The following is a 17,637-nucleotide window of genomic DNA, read 5'->3' as shown; positions in this document are numbered from 1 at the left end:
TGGGAATATTGGGCGGTACACTGGGCCCATTGGATCTTTGCTCCCGGTCTCCGGATCATCCTCCTTGGTCATTCTCCATGGTTTCATCTCTCCTAGGATGATAAAGCAAAAGCGGCAATACCTACTCATAGACGTTTTTTTCACCACTGTTGAGATAGTGGGGCAGCATATGCATTTCATCATAACGAAACATTACATTCTTATTTTGAAAAAAAAACAGTATAACTAAGAGACAGTTTCATGTAAATCACAATATTTTAGAGACTAGATGTGGTATGTTTTATGGTTGGACTGAATTAGTCTGAGACAGGACCCGCTAGGATTCCAGAGGATTCCTCCAGTTGTTGCAGAGTGTGCCTGGGATGGCAACATTTCAACTGGTTTATGTGGACCCACTTGTCTTCCCCCGCTGCCAACCCGCCTTTGGGGATGCGGATCTTGTAGGCCACAGGGGAGATCTTGTCGATGATCTCAAAGGGTCCCTTCCATGTAGGCAAGAATTTGCGCTGCTTGGCCTGGTTCCTTTGGAAGTTGTATAGATAGACCCGGTCTCCCACCTGATATTCCTTCCTGGAAGTTTTCAGGTCATAATGGGTCTTCATGCTATCAGCCGATCTTTCTAGATTCCGCTGAGCATAAGCAAAAGCATGTTGGAGGTGTTTCCTTAAATTCTCCACATACTCATGAGTTGTGGAGGCATTTATCAGTGTCTGCTCTTGGGTCCTGTAGAGCAAATGCTGGGGAAGCACCATCTTGCGCCCAGTCATCAACTCAAATGGTGACATTTTGGTTGCAGATGAAGGGGTAGATCTGATGGCCATTAGGACCAGAGGTAATCGGATATCCCAACTTGGCTCAGAATCTGCCACAAACTTTTTTAATATGCTCACAATGGTTCGGTTATATCTCTCTACTGCCCCAGAAGAAGCTGGCCTGTAAGCAATATGCAACTTCATTTTGACCCCCAGTATCTCCCACATCTTTGTCATTACTTCACTGGTGAAGTGGCTACCCCTGTCTGACTCAATCCTTTGAGGTAGACCAAAACGAGAAAAGATGTGGTTAATCATCAAGGCAGCTGCGGTTTCTGCCTTGCAATTTGGGGCTGGGAGACATTCCACCCACTTCGTAAACAAGCATGTCACAGTCAACATGTACTTATTCCCCCTAGCAGAGCGAATCACGGGGCCTACAAAGTCGATTTGTAAATCTGACCATGGCAGTGTCATCCCCCGCTTTTGGAGAGACGCGCGGTGCGTGAGGGATGATGGCTGAAATTGTGCACACACAAGACACCCCTTCAAGTATTGGTCGAGGTCCTGCCCCATGTGTGGCCAGTATGCAACCTCTCTTAAGATTTCCAATGTTGTGTGAAACCCCCTATGACCGGCGGTGGCCACATCATGGGCGTGACTTAACATCAGGCTTCGGAATGAGGTAGGAACCACCCACTGATCGTGGCCAGCTTTGGATTTCCTTACCAGCAAACCGTCTTGGATTCGGAACATTTTTGGACATTTCATCAACACTCTTAGGTCCTCTTTCCCAATGTAATCGGTATCCGTCAGGGGAAAGTTCTCAGGGTCCTCAAGGTGCTGGTAAAATTTACCAATAATTGGATCCCCCTTCTGAGCGGTAATCAAATCAGCATCAGGGGTCTCCTTACTCCATTGTGCAATTGAAAGGTTGTTGTGAGCATTTGTCTGGGACCTAGTGATAGCAGTGACCTGGATTTCCCCCAACAGGGACTCAATCTCAATTAGATCCCCTTGGATGGCCCCGGTTTTGGCCAGCTGATCAGCTAAATCGTTTCCAGTTTTGTCTGGTCCCTCTACTTTGGAATGACCCTTGATCTTTTTCCAATAGATGGTCATCTCATTCGAGGTGACCAGATCATCAATGTTTTGGATCAACTTCCCATGTTTCAAGGGTTTGTTGTTAGCACATAACATGCCTCTGGTTTTCCAATTAACCAGGTGCTCCACGAACCCGTTCCGTACATAATCCGAATCTGTGATTATGACCAGTTCGTGGAGTTGATGCTGGACAGCAGTGAGGATGGCCTGATGCACAGCCATCAATTCTGCCACCTGACTACTTCGGGGACCAATTTTGTATCCAGCGGAGGGTTCTGGGGACTCATTCACCCATGCATTCCCTACGCCAGCCACCAGTTCTTTCTCCCCGTTGTTGTCAACATGGTAAGAGCATCCATCCACATAGACAGTGGGCATTCCCTCACACTTGTCCTCTTCAAAGACTTTGTGTGGGGAATTAAGGTATGCCTCCGTGTTGTCCTTTATTTTTAGACTTTCGTCCTCGAGACAGTTTTCTCTGGCACAATCATGCAAGTCAGCCAGAACTTGCACGAGGGGACTCTTCTTGTTTTGGCCATATCTGACCTCCACAGGAAAGCCTTGCATTGACAGAATCCAGGAAGTAATTCGGGAATTACTCACATTTCCGGCCCGGATTCTATCACTTTGGAGATATTGCAGAGGCTGGTGTGGAGTCTCCACTATGATGTGTTCCCCCTGGATAAACGGGCGGTAATTCTTCAATGCCCACACCGTCGCCAGGAGTGCCTTCTCACAATCGTTGAATTTTTCCTCCACAGAGGATAAAGTTTTGCTCGCATAGGAGATTACTTTATTGACCTTGTTGTGCTTTTGGTATAATACTGCCGTCAAGCACGTATTAGAGAACCCTGTCCCCAGGAAGAACTCCTTGTTTCTGACAGGGTAAGCTAGGCAAGGCGCTTGTGAGAGGCTTCTCTTGAGTTGTCTTACTGCCTCGGCTTGTTCTGGACCCCATTCCCACTTGACCCCCCCCTTCAGGAGATGAATCAGGGGTCTGGTGATCTCTGCGTAGCCCTCAATGAACTTTCTGCTGTAATTAGTCAGTCCAAGGAGGCTCCTTAGTTCCCGCAGAGTTGTGGGGTCTTTCAGTTTTTGGAGGGCTTCCACTTTCTTTTCCTGGGGACAGAGACCCTGAGGAGTAATCTCATGCCCCAAGAAATTAACACGGGTTCTACACCACTGTGCTTTCTGAAAGGAAAGTTTTGCTCCGGCGGCCCTCAACTGCGTCAGAACATAACGGATCTCCGCTATGTGTTCCTCCACAGATGAACTTTTGATGAGGACATCATCTACATAAGCCAGGTTACCCCTCGCTCCCAGGTCTGGCATGGCCTTATGTAGGAAAATATTGAACTCATTACCGGAGTTAAGGTATCCGAAGGGAGTCCGGGTCCATGTGTACTGCTGGCCCCCAAAGGTAAAAGCCAGTTTGTATTGGTCCTCCCTGCTGACAGGCACAGTCCAGTATCCATTGGTCAGGTCTATTGCAGTGAATACCTGTGACCCATGAATCTGGGCCAGCCCTTGGTCAATGTAGGGAAGAGGCCATCGGGAAGTATGGACCCGTTTGTTGAGCTCCCTGAGGTCGGCGCAGAGTCTCCACTGGCCGTTTGGCTTCAATATTCCCAGCACCGGATTATTGAAGGTGCTGTGGACTGGACAGATTATTCCCCGGGACTCAAGGTTCTTAATTATTTCAGTAAGGGACTCCATTGATGCGAGAGGCAAGCGATATTGCTTCACAAACACAGGAGTCATGCCAGGGTCCGTGGGGATTGTTGTTGTGTGGATGTCAGTGCGACCACAGTCATATGAGTCTACCGCAAAGAGATCTTGGAAATCCAAGAAAACTTGTTTCAACTTTTGCTTTTGTTCCAGAGTCACACAGGCATCAGCTAGGTTGACTCTCTCTTCCACCATCTGCCTGAAGCCTGGAAAGACTTCTGGTTTGGCTATCTCAGCGGCCTCCTCCAGCTGGGTGGAGAAGTCCCTGGTCAGAGTGCTGATTTGGACTGGAGGCTTCAGGTGGGAAAGGCAGCCCTCATGGACCTGGAAAATCACCTCATCCCTCCTGAAGTCACAAGTCACATCTTCCTTACCATAAGGGCAAGAAGTGTACACCAGGAAGTTCCCCCCATGCCGGGTAAAAATCCTGTCTGGTGTTGTATTGTCCTCACTGTCACTGTCAAAACAGTCCTTGGGGATTGGTCCTAACAGTTCATTTACTAAGTCGATGGAAAAATGTCGGTCATCAACCGCCATTCCAATAATGGTGCCTGCGGCTAGAGTAATACTCTTTAAGTCGCTGTTATCCACCTCTATTAGAATGGTGTCATGTTCTATGTTGACTAATGGAGTTGGGTTTACCCCCAACCCTTGCTGTTGGAGAGAAGCGTTTAGATGTATGTAAGCATCAGGGTTTTTCAACTCGTGTCCCCTCTTAACTTTCACTTCCAGGGAGAATTGTCGGGTCCTTTCTGGGATGGTTACTCCCTCTTTGATCTGAATTTCAACTGCATAAGGTAGCAATTGAGCTGACCTAAATGCTTTTTCTGGATCATCAAAGCCCATGGGATTATCCGCTATTCGGGACCAAGCTTTGAAGTTTATTAGGTCCAAACTAATGGCAAAGTGATTGAGAATGTCACTGCCTAAGTAAAAGGCGGCAGCGACGTCTCGCACGACCCAACAATTATGGACTATGCTCTTGTTGCCAATGGAGATTTTGAGCATACACCTGCTTGGCAGGAGATGTTTGGAATTGGGTGCTTCCAGGTCCATTTCCCATTTGTCTATCAGTTTGAATGTGGGAATGGCTGTATCTTTTGGGAGTTGGCGGAACATGGCTTCGCTGATGAAGCTCTTACCGTTGTTCACACACACTCGAGCGAGAACAGAGTCCTTCCCATCATTTAACTGAACAGGGATGAACAACTGCTCTCCAATTTGCTGAATATCCGCCAGGCTCTGAGCTGGTTTCACATCTTTCTGGACTATAGGAGTGGGAGTTTCTGATTGTGGATTAGTATAGAATCTCAGAGTGTTTCCTTCCAGCGTGGAGTACCACTTTAGACTGGAAGGAAGGTTGATTTTCAGAAATAGAGAGGACCCCCCATCACCAGTCTCTTGTCCTACTGCTATTACTGTCACGTCTGGAATTTGGCTATTCTGGAAGTGAAATTCTACTTGGTCAGATTTTTGTTCAACCATGTGGCATGTGCCGTTTAAACTAACATGGTTGACACTCTGTTTTAATTTTATTGGTCGGCTAGTCTGGGTCCAGAGGACCTTGTTTACGCAATCTATTAGGGGTGACAACCTTCTCAGGAGGTCATTCCCTAGTAAACAAGGGGTGCCCTCTGGGGTCACAACTATGACTGGGTGTTTCAACTTGTGTCGCCCAATTTTAATGTCCACATCTGCAGTCCCCTCAACGGGAATTTCCTTCCCGTCAAAGTTCTGGAGTTGTCCAGGAAGTGAGGTGAGAGGAATTTGGTAATTCCCTCCCCTTCCTGCATTCAGTTCGTCAAAGGCCCTTCTGGACAGAAGGGTAGCTTGAGATCCAGTGTCCACCAGTGCCAAAATTGTACCCTGCCCCTGTACTTGTACCGGGGCATAATATCTTCCCTCCTTCTCCTCAAGGGGGCACAGATAATGTACATTTTTGGACAACTGGTGGGCTAATTTTCTGGTTTTGGACATCGCTAGCGAAGAGATTTGGGCAGAATTCTGTGGAGAGCCTTGGGAATCTGAAAGAAAAAGTTGGCAACTGGAGATCAGAGCCATTGTGGGTTCCCCTGGTTCCGGTTCTGGGCCGCCCCCCCCTTTTTGGAGGCAGTCACCAGGATGGGTTTGAACCGGGGGATTTTCTTGCTGTTGGTTCTGGGATGAGATGGTGGGCGGCGGTGGCTCAGTCTCCACATCTCCCCAGTCTGGATTTGCATCCCTAGGGACCCATTTTTCTTTGGGAGGAGTTCCCCCCTCTCTGAAGGAGAAGATCCTTTTCCCAGGATCCTCTGAGGATCCCTCTCCCTCAAATTGGAAGACCTGTACCTCCTCCTCAAACTGAGTCTGTTTGGGTCTTTTGTTTCTCCTACCCCCCCTCTGCTCCTTAGGAGGCAGACTTTCAGGGGCAAGAGATTTTGTTTCCGGTTCCTGGGTTTCCAGGGGCTGTTACAAGTGAGGAAGGAAGCTTCCTCCAAGGCTTAACACCCCCCTTCCCCTTGTGCCTCCTCCCTGGGAACCGGTGTGTTATCGGGGTGCTGCCCCCGTCATTGTTCTGGAGCACCAGGTCCAGAGTTGGGTGCGTTCTGCGCCGGCATGCCGATCTGAGGGTTCTGCTGAGCCCTCAGTATGTGACCCAGATCCCGCGCCATGTTTTGAACCTGGCGCTCTAACTGGGAAACCCGCTCAGGCTGATACGGGGCCCTGTTTTCTCCCCTGGGCTGATCCCGGGAAGGGTAGCTGTCCCTCCTCTGGTAATACCCCGGGTTGGGAAGATTTGGGTACCCCTCCACCCTTGGCCTCCCCTCTCCCGGATTCAGTGGTCTGGGCTCAGGGAATTGGGGAAAGAAGGATGGATGGTTTTGGGGCTGAAAGTCGGGTGGATATCTGGGGAAAAAGTTCTGCCCAGGGTTTGGTAAATTTCTGCCCTCCTGTGGAAAGTTTGGAGGGAAGTTCCCTGGGTTCGGTGCTCGGTTGGATCCCCCCCCTTGGGCTGGGGGAGTCCACACATAACCCAGGATGGGTCGATTTCCCTTGTAACGGGGACTTACATAATCAGGAGAGCGAGGGACCCCATTTGTGGGGCTGCCTCCTTGGCTCCCTCTCTGTGACTGACCCGAGGACCTCCTGGGCCTAGCATTATTAGGTGCAGGTAGGTTTTTAGGCCCCCCCATCTCCAAATCCAAAACGGGGGTGACCTTTACCTCTGCCACCTTGGCAGCAGCAGGGGTGCTGTTGGCTTTGGGGTTTTTCTGGGCATTACTTTTGCTATCTACCGGTTTCTGCACCTCATAGATCCGGGTAGCCTGTTCAATGACCCAGTCTAAAGATCGTTTCTCGTGAAAATCCCTCACGAGCTGGGTCATTATGTATTTGGGCAAGGCATGGAAAAACGTATTAATAAATTCTCTGCTATCCGTGCGCATCCTTCTTGTGGTCTGTGCAAAAGCACGCTTCAGTTCTTGCACGAATTCTTGTGGGGCCTGATCCTCCCCACATTGCAAATTGTAGGCTGCCTTGCGAGCCTCTTGAGGATTTCTATGAATGGAAAAATGTTTCAAGATGGCCGCCTTATAGGTGGACCACCTTAAATGATTTTGGTCCTCCAGCCCCGCAAAGAAACTGGAGTATTCCGGGGAGAAGGTCCACTTTACATATTGAATACAGCTTTGGCTGTCCTTCAAATGGAAAGTCTCCATCATTTGCTCAAACAACTCTAAGTGCTCCCAAACAGAATACTTAGCGTTCTTATGGTAAGGCGTGATGACGCTCCTGATCGCCTTAATCTGCTTTAAGGGGTCCTTAAGCAAGGCCCTTTTTGCCTTATTGGCCTTTTTGGTTCGGGTAACCCTTGTCCATTCATCCTCTGACTCAGAGGCACTGCTCCCAGAGGTTCCTGTCTGCTCTTCCAGGTTTTCCCGGATTCTGCGAGCCTGGGAATGGCTGGCAGAATGTGGGGACCTGGTCTCCTGTGTCCTGCGCAGTTCAGAGGAGTCTTCAGATTCCTCCTTGCTGCCAGGATTTGATGGGTACCCCCTCCACTGACCTAACTGGGCAGAGGTTTTCAGGATGCCCTTAATGGGCCTACTCTCCTGGGGTTCCCCACTAAATTGCACTGCGCTTGGGTGCCCATACCCGGATGCCCGCCCCTCCATACCTGGGTGGTACTGGCCTATGAGCCCCATACTTTTGTCTGGATAGTAGTCTGCCATCCCGGTAGCCCGGTGCTCATGTGCGCCGGGGAACATGGGGGTGGCAGAGTCCAGGGACTGAGAGGTATGAGGGCCTCTGGTACTAGGGCTCCTGAGGTTATGCTCCGGAGTTTCCCTTTCCCAGCGAACCTCATCTCTATCCGCCCCTGCTCCCTGTTGCAATGCAAGAGCCTGCATTTGTGCCTTCAGTTCCTCAGTTAAGGCCTTACTGGACTCTATCAGTCTCTCCTGCATCGCTACCTGTTGTTGGAGCCTATCATTGTGTTGACAGAGGGCCTCATTTTCCCTCTGTGCTTCCTGGTTGGTCCTGGAGAACTGGGCCAGTCTTTGCTGCAGGAGGGTTACCTCCTGAGCTGTGTCCCTATTGGCCTGCTCCTTTCTTGCTAGAGCATCCTCCACCCTTCTGGTGTGCTCTACCAAGTTCTGGTTTTCTTTTTGGAGATCACCCAGCCCCTGGAGGGCCAGGTGATTTTCTTCAATTTCCTTTTTTAAGTGGCAGACTTCCTGGCCTAAAGTGTCTCTTTCCTGACTAAGAGCCTGCATCTGTGCCGCCAGGTCGTCCCTTTGCCTTTGGAAGGCACCGGCTTTCTGGCGCTCCTGATCAAACTCTGCCTGGGTATCCAGGTCTTTCAGGATCAGTTTATTGCTCTCCTCTTTCTCTCTGTCTAGTTGGATTTGCAGGGTGGCTACCTGCTCTGTGCATGCCCTGTTGAAATTGATCTGTTGCTCCAGCTTTTTCTGGCTCTGCAGTAGGGAGTCCAAACTGTCTTGGCGTTCCTGCTGCAAAGCCAGAATTCTGGTATCCCGGTCTGTCTTTTCCTGTTGCAGGATGTCCATATCCTCTTTTATTTTAATGATGTACTGCCTACTATCATCTTCTGACTCCTGGCTCCTCTGCAGCCTCTGCTCAGAAGAGACCAGGTCAGATTGGACCTTCTCTAACGCCATCTGTCGCTTATTCGCCAGATCTTGGCTTTCAGTACATCTATCCTGCATGTCTCCCATATATAGGTACAGGTATGCCGCTATCCTAACAATCTTGTCGTGTTCATCTTTGGCCTTCGGGGCCATGTATAGTTCACTCAGGGCCACATGTAGTGGACCCTGATCTCTATATATATCTGACCCCGTTTCAGTGACCTGTTGCGTGATGGCCTGCAACCAGACTGTTTGGTCCTGGTGAGTCCACTCACCTCTCACAAATAACTTATGTAAGAAGTGATCTCTGGCTATTTTCATGTCTACTAAGGTCGTCATTCTAGAGATTGGTCTCTGTCCTGACTTACAGAAGTTTGTATTTTATTTTTGCAAAACAGACCTTTTCCTAAGAGCGTTCCTTTGAGGAGTGCTTTACAGCGTAACACAGCGTGGTGATCCGACCGGATATGTGTATCTGGTCAGCTGGCACGCTGTATTAATCTGCACAAATGGTAGATCTAACCCAAACGTCCGGCACGAGCCCCCAATTTGTAAGAGGATTCAATTCAACACTACAGCTAAGTCAATGCCTAGTCTGGGATACTAAATGGAAACCCTTATTGATATATCTTTATGTCCAGTTCATGCGTTCTGGATGACTACCCCTATATAACACCCCTCTCTTGGAATCCTCCTGACCCCACTGAGCCAAGAAGTAGTTCTGTTTTGCAAGTTTAAAGGTTTATTTGATAACTTAAACAATATATATTATATCACGCTTTATAATAAATTAATAATTGGATATCACACTTAATCTGGTATGATAAAGATTAACAACGGAGAATCTGGCACTAGCACACTTCTTGATAATCACTAAGGAGTTGACATGAAATGGATAAGATAGCAACAATACTTTTATGGTTTCAAATGGATGCAATGTGGAATGAAATGCAGTAAAGAAAATAACTTGATAGGATTTCAGCAAAGACAATGTAATCACTTTTTTGTACAATACACCCCCCCTTTTATGCAATGCAAGGAAATGGAAGGAAGGCACACAATTCTCAGAAATGCAATTCAAATGTAATTCAGTTCACCCAGCAACTTAGACTACAGAATTGGAAACACAGGCCCAAAATGCTTTGATATGTGCTGGCAATGAAGTGAAAAATATACTAAAATGCTTTTAATTCCCTCTAGGAGGTTCAGGGTGAGTGAAATCAAGTTAATATTAGTCCAGGCTCACACTATCAATGATTCAGGGATAATTAGCAGGTTAAACGAATTTCTGGCAAATGGGAGGCAAGCAAACTGCTGTTTTCACACGTGGAGAAATTTGCAAATCGCGGCAGGAAAGCCTAGGATCTCAGCTTCCAGATGAAAGTTACTGCAAGTCTCTAGCACAAACGGGCGCGGAGATATGAGCGATTCAATAAAGGTCGTTTTTCAGATTGAAATTTTAAAGTTCAAAAAGACAAGTGCAGCTTGCAACTAGAAAATGACAGGTGACAGCTTTACAAATGACAGGTGACAGTTAGGAGGCAGTTCTACTTAGATTAAATAGGATTGAATTATATTATTTCAACTGAGAGATTGGTTCTGCACAGTTTTCTAGGTACTCACACTATATTCTTGAGTGAAATGGGCCTCGCCTTGGATCTGGTCAGGTTTTAGACTGGACTCTGGTCTCTGCACTTCACAGTGATCTGGGTCAGCTCTCTCTGGTTCTGCTAACAGGTCAGCTCTACTCTGCTGGTCTGGTCTGGGTCTCTGAAGGTTGATGGAGGTAAAGTATGGATTTTCCCGGCAGAGCTTCCAGCTGCAAATGGATTTGAAGGTCCCTATCTGCCTTGTCTCTCTGCTTTTATGTGTTTTGAAAATGGGTGTGTGTGAGCAGCATCACTAGACCCTACCCCTCTCCACTTATCATTGGCCAAGCTTTCATTTCTCCCCTGATTGGGGGAGCTAGGTTGTGTCAGAGTGATGTCATTTTACAGCCTGCAGAAAGTCCACTCCTCCTGTCAACTTGCACACAAATCTAGATTTGAACCAAATACATATTTGCAGAGGTACATATTGTTTTAAAATTACACGCACCCATCATGCATTACAGGAGGTATACCCTGTTCAAACTCTGCTCTTCCTGGGAGCTTGCATTCAGAAATGGCAATATTTTGCACTTTTTAACTGGTTTGCAATACCGGACATTAACCCAAATTTACACACATGTGCGCAAGGAGTATGGACATTAGTTGATGAAGTGTCAGATTTTTCACATGCACACATTTTGAGTAATATCCTCTTTTCCACTAAAACTCCCCTGAACATACCACCGGTTCTAAAAACCTCTTAAAATGTGGGCAGAAAAATCACAAGAATTATGGTGTCATTTAAATAATATTCACAAGTCCGTACTATGAGTTATTCATCTTTTTCTAAAACCATATTCTGGCTATAGAGGTGTGTCTTTTCAGGTCACATGGTACAGAAACCAGTCTTTCCAGTTTCTGCCAAGCTCAGAGACCCTGCCCCTCCCAGCTTCTGCCAAGAGGAAGCTGTTTTACGACATCTGCAATAAACCATCTGCCTGGGTCAGGACAGGGCTTTGTTCAGAGCTCCTGTATTCTGTGGGGGCTCCCCTTAATTCAATTATCAGAGAGATGGCATATCCTTAGTGTGGCCAGCAAAAGGCAGATAGGCCTGGGAACACAGCTGTGACTCAAGTTTCACTCCTGATGGGGGTAGTTGCCAGGCAGAATTCAGTTCCTTAAGCCAGGTTTCAGATAAATGTCACTTTTTGTTCCCCAGTTTAAGTCAAGACAATTTTTTTACATATGCAGTTAGAATGCTGATTCTAAGTTTAAAACTATGACATTTAAACAATTGCAACCTATGTGACACTCAAAGTAGGTCACTCATTTCTTTTAAACATTTAAATTTTTAGTGTCTTTCAGTCCAAATTTACTTAAACTGCTGAAATCCACAGCTCAGCCAGTCTTGTTATAAACCTTCAAGTCACTTCAGAATATAACTCTACATTGGATCCACCTCTCAGTAAGTCTTTCTTTGGCCGGTTTTGGGTTCATTTATTCAGTTTTACAAAAAGTAAAATCTGGTGTTGTTTTAAAATGCCGGCTTTTGGATAGTGGTGAGTACTGGTACTGCACCCATTTTTGGGATTTAAGAAAATGAATTCCCAACAGTTATGGGTTTGCTTTTGGCAATCAGCATTGCCATTCCCAATGGTTTCAGAATACTGTGTGGGTAGTCCAATGGTGGTTTTAGGCAGTGTCCTTCTGTGCCCATAACATCGGCAAAAATTAGTGGCAGCCTATTCGTCATGCATTTCCCTGTGCATTTTCTGGGAAGCTCTGGCCATCATGATGTTTTCCATGTCAGTAATGCACAGCTTTGAGGTAGGGCTCAGATGCATGGGTAAATACATCCCACACTCTGGGCTTCCATCCTGGTTTGACATCGACCATGATCTTCATTCCAATGGCTTTCTTCGCAGTTTTCTGGCATTGTGTGACGATTATCTTGATAACACAAAATCCTAGTAGTATCATTACTAGCAGGGCTCCCAGGATTTTGAATATGTCTGCCATCCATTGTTGGATCCATAGAAATAGTGTTGCACCAGCTGTCATCATCAACCTCGTCGGTTTCATTGATCATCTGGTTCTGCAGGTTTGTTAGCATACTTATGGCTTCTGTTAGGGTTCCATTTTCTTAATCATGCGAAGGTGTAAACGTGCAACACGATTCTCCGATTTTTGCGCAAACACCTCCATCCATCGCAGTGATCATGTTGAGTACATATCTATTCTGGAGGGTCATCAATCGGATTGCTCTTAATTCTTCTTTGATTGCGTTGAATCCTTTTATGGTGGTGTTGATGGTCTGCAATAACTCCCATCTGGTTATCTGCAACCATTTCGTATTTACTCGAACTTGGATGTGTGGCAAGAGTATTGTTGTGAATACTGATGAGGTGAGGCTAAACAGCCTGTGTTCGTATGGTATTGCATAAAATGCTTCTTCTGATTTGGCAGAAAAGTAATTCTCTCTCTTCATTCTGGATACCAGTTCCACAGACCTCCTCTTCCTCATGTGAGCATCTGCCTTTGGGAAGCTATCAATACTCAGGTCACTTTTTGGGATCACTAGTGCAGGAACGTGGACGTTCACTATTGTGCATATGCCTCCTCAGTTTTTCGGCAACCTTATGTATGCTTTGGTTCCACATGCCCAGTAATGATCCATAATTACTGCGGTTCCGTGAGTCATACCTGGAGCTTTAAAGTTGCGTCTGCAGTTCTGATTCTCTCCCATCTTCCTTGTGCCATTGTTTCTAAAGCACCATTTTGGGCTTTCCAGTGGCACTATCTGCAGGTGTCCTCCTCTGTCTTCGACCCATGTTAGTAACGTCACCAACTTTGGCCATAGAGGTTTGCACAGTCTTTGTGAGTTTTCTATTGCTTCCTTGCAGGCTCCAAGGACCATCCATGCTAGGCATATCACTACTCCTTCTTCCCATCCGTTTGGAGAAAGCACTGTTCCCCAAATCTGCATCTGGCCTCTATTTTCACAAATTTGAGCTTCTCCTTGGGTTTTTCGTTGGACGTTCAGTCTTGGGTTTATCTCCCATCTTGTTCCTGCTCCTTGCGCTTCTGGCTTTGCATACCTGATCACGTGATTCCTGGTATGGGTTCTGTTTCTTGTCTTAATGTCCTGAACATAGTCATCTCCATCGGGGTATGTTGTTTCTGTTGCCCATATCAGTGAAGCATCTTTTCCCATGAACTGTCCTCTAGGGTTGCACATTGCTACGTGTGACAAACAGTGCGCTGTCGGGACGTCGATTTCTACAGCCACAAAGAACTTGGATTTTCCTATACTGTATGGTAGAAGTGCACAGACGTAGCATTCTCCTTCCGATTTTCTTCTTCCGACCTCTTTCATGTGTTGGTACCAAATGTTATTTCCGAGATGTGCTGTGCTGTCCAGGTGATCGTTTAGTTCATTTCTATCTTCATGTGAGCTTCGATTGCTTCTTAGTGTCTTTTTGTAGTTGGCTATAACTACGTCTCTAAATGTGTCTGTGACTTTTTTCTTGCCGGAGGATTCTCGGACATGCTTGTCAGTGAAGCAGGTTTCCTTGTTCGAGGTTCTGCAGCCATTGACACTTGCCCTTGTTCGTGTGCATTCAGTGTGTGTGCGTGTCGTGGTCAGTGCTGTATTTTCATTCATTCCGTGCTGACCCTGTCTCCAGCTTTTTTCTTCATTCGTTACCTCATGTGTGTGTGAATTACTGCTAATTACCTTCAATTTTAATTTGTTTGCCTTAACATCAGATTTTCTTGGAACCGGAATGACTATATAGGGTATGGGTGCTTTCGTGGGATTCATGCGTACATTATCTGGTGGCTGCACTGAAATTGGAACACTTCATGCACCAATAAAGAATGCAGTTCTGATTGTTAGTGACAGAAAAACAATAATAATCACTATGCATATGCACATAATCGTGCGGTATGACAATTTGCAGCATTTTCTTCCAGGAAAGTGGGGGCGCCCTTCTGTTTGTGGGAGGAGCAGGTTACTGTTCTGGGCCCCCATCTCAATCATGTCAATATCAGTGTTTAATTCCTTTCACTTACTCCATTATTGTGTCTCTGAAAGTTTGTAACATAAAGTGTCTTGTGTTTCGTAAGTGTCCCCCTCTTGCGGGTGACAATTGTCTCGGATTACAGGATGCAGTTCCCTTGCTAGACTGTGGGAAAAGATTAGACTAACATCTTTAGTGAGGTACGTTCATTATGCATATTCAAAATAGGTCAATTCCCAGTCCACCCCCGAATTTGCTTCAGTCCTGAAGACATGTTGGATACTGTTCAATGCGAAGAATGGAAAGATGGTAATCAATCAAAATCAAAGTAAAAAAATAAAATTGAAATTAAAATAAGGCGGCGAAGTTCTCGTCTCGACTCTCTCGATCTGTCCCTCGATGCAAAGATGAAGAACTGTGTTTTTACCTCCTGGATCTGTCCCTCGACAGAAAGTTGAAGAACTGCCTAGGTTTCGATCTGTCCCTCGGCAGAAGGTTTCACTGGAATCTTTGTAGATATTCTCGTTGAAAGTTGGACAGCCCCACTTGGAGCATGATTCCATGGAGGAGAGTTCCCATGTGTGCAACATTAGCTGGATCTCTGATGAAGGTGATGACCTCAACCTCGGCATTTCTGGATAGTCAGTGACTAGACGGAATAGGACATTGTGAGCCAGTCGGCTGTCCTCGGTTGACAGGCACATTGTCCTGTTTTGCTGGGTTCAGGATCACAGGCCTTTCTTTTGATGTGAACAGTCTTTACACTTACCTGCTGCGTGGATTGCGACCACGTAGTTGAGCCTGGTCCACAGTTGGCTCAAATGTTCAGTGTTTCTTGGGTCTGTAATGTAGGTGAGTGTGTCCATGGTTCTCCCGCTCAGTCCTGGGCATTCCTCTATGATACGAAAGAAAAGCGTGGACGTGAGTTCATTGAGGATCACTTGTGGTGGAAGCATTTGTGTCCTTATCACCGTACTCGGGCAGTACAATGAAGGCTTCCGCGATGACAGTCAGTAGTTGCCGGATTACTTTCTTGTTGGCAGGATCTTGAATAAAGTCTTTGACGGTGGTTACTCTCCCTACAAGTGATGGATATGTCTCTAGTACCAACTGGAAACAGGACAGCACATCCTGTGTGGTATTTCTGCTAGGGATACCATAAATTCTGTAAACAAAGTCTTGGTGCTGGTTGCTTCTGGTTACTGTGTTAAGTTCTAAATGAACGGTCCTTATTTATAGTCTATCAGAGTCTTGTCTTCCAATAATGCTTAAGTATGGTTTGATTCAGAGTTCTTATTATCAGTATGTTGTGGCTTAAATTCGCAATTCTCTTCTTCACCCCGCAACTATAATGCACAGAGTGTTTGTTATCTCCTTATCCACATTTGCTTGGAGGAACTGTCCAGTTTTAAGCCACAACGTGCTAAGGGGTTCATTTTGTCTTAGCTTTTGCTGCTCATGCGTCCTTCTTCCTCATCATGGATCTTGTCTGTACGTGCTGAGGTTCTTCCCCGTTGTCTGTGATTTCTTTGTGGTGGGGTGCAACTAGAGGGATCTCACCAATATAGGGATTGATGTCATTAAGGAAGATCCATGCTCGCCTGCCGTGCAGTTCGACGGCTGATGGAGTGCAGTCCTCTACGATGAAAGGGCCGTTGAATCTTGGCTCATCCCACCTTTTTCTCGTGTGGTCCTTTACCAACACGGCTTCACCATGGAAGATGATTGACGCACATAGACCTTGATCTGCGTCTGTTTCAGCACCTCCTGCTGTATCTTGTGCTGTGCTGCACCCTTTTCATTGTCGTTGTACTTGGTCTGAAACGATAAGAAGGCTTGATGTTATGCAGTTCAGGTACTCCGACAATTCGGTTCCCAGGACCTCTTGAGTTGACTGGGCATCACATCTAGCTCTATTTCGGGGAGTAAGAGGGGTACTCATGCTTCTTCCTGTGTCTCGTGCGGCGTAAAATGATGGTCGAAGCCTGGTTGGTTCCGTAAAGCATACAATGCCAATGGAAGGCAATGCAACCATCCCCTTTTTAGAGTAAGCTTCAACTTGGCTATCCTTTCCTTTAACAAGCCGTTGAGCCTCTCACATATACCATTTCCCTCCGGATGATACACCGATGAGAACCTGTGCTTTATACCAAGCAGCAAGCTGATCTGTTCAAAGACTGTGTTAACAAAATGAGCCCCGTTATCTGATCTCATCACCTCACACACCCCCCATCTAGGGAACACTTCCCTCACCAGGAATCTGGCAGCACAGGCTGAGTCTGGGTGTGTACAGGGACCTGCTTCTATCCATCTAGGGAATGGACACACCATTACAATTAAGTACCTGTACCCGTTACACACTTGAATCGTGTCAACATAATCGATATGTAAGTGCTGAAAAGGCCCATTTGGCTGCGGGATGACTCCTCTCACTACTTTTAATGTGTGCCCAGTGGTGAATTGCTGGCAGATTATGCAGTTCACCATAAAGAATGCAACATGCTCTGCTAAATTCGGTATAAACCAGTCTTCTGCGAGCGTTGCAGCAAGATTTTCTTTTGACATGTGGATTGGGTAATGCAACTGTTCTAATGCTATTTTTACTATGGCTACAGGCATTACTGGTTTACCAGTGCTGTCTTGCCACCACAACCCATCTGAGGGGTTTAAAGAACACCCTCGACGCTTCCACAGGTTCTTTTTGTCCTGTAGTGCCTCCCCTTGAAGTTCCATCAGTTGCGTCTGCCCCACATTACTAGAGGCCTCTGGTGTGGCTCGAGCTACCATCATTCGTTCATGGGTACGTGCCACTTCTACTTCCATGATCGTTTCACTCTTGGATGCCATACGCTTGGCTTCTGTGTCTGCCACGTGATTTCCGCGTGACACAAAATCTGTCCCGTGAGTATGGGCGGCACATTTCACGACCGCTATGCCCACTGGGAGTTGTAGTGCCTTTATCAGCCTGTCAAATAAGGCTGCGTGCTGCACTGGCGTGCCATCTGCTCAGAGGTAACCCCTCCTTTTCCAGCGCACAAGCCCTGCATGCACTGTGGACGTCACATAGGCGGAGTCACTGTACACCGTTACTTCCTGGTCTGCATGATTCTCAATGGCAAGTATCAACGCCAATAGTTCTGCAACCTGCGCTGAATAATGGGATGGTATTCGTGCACTAACAAGTATTTGAAATTCTCCGTTTGCTATGTGTTTCATTACGGCAATGCCTGTGTATCTTTGTCCATCTTCTTGGTCGATTCTAGAAGAACCGTCAAAGAAAACGATCTCACCACCTGCCAGGGCATTTTCTTTC

General features: G+C 46.6%; 1 protein-coding gene across 1 annotated transcript in view; it reads right to left on the bottom strand.

Moving 5' to 3' along the window:
• The window catches only part of LOC138514628 (T-box transcription factor TBX1-like), a 103,691-nt gene extending 86,544 nt beyond the window's left edge, over positions 1–17,147 (bottom strand). The window contains exons 1-2 of the mRNA XM_069630073.1: positions 16,947–17,147; positions 16,028–16,142 (exon numbers count right to left, since the gene is read on the bottom strand). Coding sequence (XP_069486174.1) covers positions 16,028–16,142; positions 16,947–17,147 — 316 coding nt within the window. The remainder of the gene's footprint in view (positions 1–16,027; positions 16,143–16,946) is intronic.
• Between the last annotated feature and the right edge of the window lie 490 nt (positions 17,148–17,637).

This window comes from Ambystoma mexicanum, chromosome 12, assembly GCF_040938575.1.
Source record: "Ambystoma mexicanum isolate Mex_15411 chromosome 12, UKY_AmexF1_1, whole genome shotgun sequence".
Classification (NCBI taxonomy): domain Eukaryota; kingdom Metazoa; phylum Chordata; class Amphibia; order Caudata; family Ambystomatidae; genus Ambystoma; species Ambystoma mexicanum.
Note: the sequence above shows the minus strand (reverse complement) of the source record. Positions and strands in the feature narration are given on the sequence as shown.